Source organism: Frankliniella occidentalis, unplaced genomic scaffold, assembly GCF_000697945.3.
Source record: "Frankliniella occidentalis isolate FOCC.00 unplaced genomic scaffold, Focc_3.1 Scaffold7, whole genome shotgun sequence".
Taxonomy (NCBI): domain Eukaryota; kingdom Metazoa; phylum Arthropoda; class Insecta; order Thysanoptera; family Thripidae; genus Frankliniella; species Frankliniella occidentalis.
The window spans coordinates 1,524,269-1,525,609 of NW_026267137.1; the positions used below are offsets into that span (position 1 = coordinate 1,524,269).

The 1,341-nt window shown below is 46.5% G+C and overlaps 1 protein-coding gene across 1 annotated transcript in view; it reads left to right on the forward strand.

The window, feature by feature from the left end:
- The first annotated feature begins 468 nt into the window (after positions 1-468).
- Positions 469-1,341, forward strand: part of LOC113209614 (uncharacterized) — a 12,404-nt gene continuing 11,531 nt past the window's right edge. The window contains exons 1-2 of the mRNA XM_026427250.2: positions 469-780; positions 898-1,312. Coding sequence (XP_026283035.1) covers positions 902-1,312 — 411 coding nt within the window. The 5' untranslated portion in view covers positions 469-780; positions 898-901. The remainder of the gene's footprint in view (positions 781-897; positions 1,313-1,341) is intronic.

Below are 1,341 nucleotides of genomic sequence, written 5' to 3' on the forward strand. Positions count from 1 at the left end.
TCACTCACATTACTAACGAACGAGTGAAGTGTCCCGGGCTAGAGCAGGGGACCGGGCGCCGTGAAGTGTGAAGTGGAGTGGAATGGAGCGAAGTGTGGGTAGCGCGCGGTGCGGCGGCCCCAGGATGGATGGGGACAGGAGGTGTGGTGGATTTACCTGAACGCCGAGCGAACTTCCCTGATTGGCCGGGAAGTGTCCGTAATGACTGCGGTCTAATGATCAATGACCAACCTAAGTAGCACCGCGAGCGCCCCGTCGTCCGCTTGAGAGTTGGCTACTCGCCGCCAGTTTTTTTGGAATCGGTTTGTTTTTTGCGTAACGTGGTGGTCAGTGCCCTAGGCTGGGAGGACGCCCTGCTGGGTCGGGCGAGGAGTGAGGGGGAAGCACCCGTGTGGCTCGTTGTTGGGTTTTGAATTTCGCGCCGCGCCGTCACACCGCCTTCGAGGCGAGCAGAGCTAGCAGCGCCTGCGCATGCGCAACCGCAGCTGGGGGAGGTTAATGTTTGTTTGTTATCCCGAGATTGTTGGCTTGATTATGATTGTCACATTTACGGAATTATTGTGATATGGAATATGTAAAGTCCAGTGACAGCTGGGCTATGTCATCACTTAGTTAACTCTTGCCATACTGCCGCGTCGTGGTTGCATTTCCTCTCACTCACCTTTGATTTGTTTTAGTATTTATGTTTACAATGGGTTATGTAGTCTGTTAAAGTTTTGACAGTCTGCTAATATGTATCTATCTAATAGAATTTCGGGCCTATAGTTCTGTGATCAAGATGTAAGTTTCAGTTTAAATTAAACAATATTATTTTCCACAAACACATTGTGCACTGATGGTTCATTGTTCAATGTTGTTAGCTCTGCATTTAGAAAATATGTTTTGATTCTTTTTTAGAATTATGGAGGAGTCTTCTGATCTTGATTTAACATGTAATGAACATGATTATTCGTCAAGGCTTGAAGTGCCACTGGAGGCAATCAAGACAGAAATATTAGATCCAGACGAATGCAGTACAGGCAGTACTGATGAATCGCCTGCTGGCCAAGATGTCACCAGGGTACCTATACTTCTTCCAACTCCAGTTATTGGAAACTACTCTCAAAGGCCAAATTTTCCACGGCAACCTAAACTACCCAAACTGCGACCAAAATTTCCGACGCCAAAACAGTTTATGGTGCCCCCGAGGCAAACAGTTTTGTTACCCCGGCCCGTCATACCTAGAATGCAACTACCGCCACCCATTCCTCCCAATATTAGAAGTGAACAGCCAGCAAATTGTAAAGGCGTTCTTATTGTTCAGGATGTTAAGGTAGAATTTTTTTTTTCAATTTTATTATT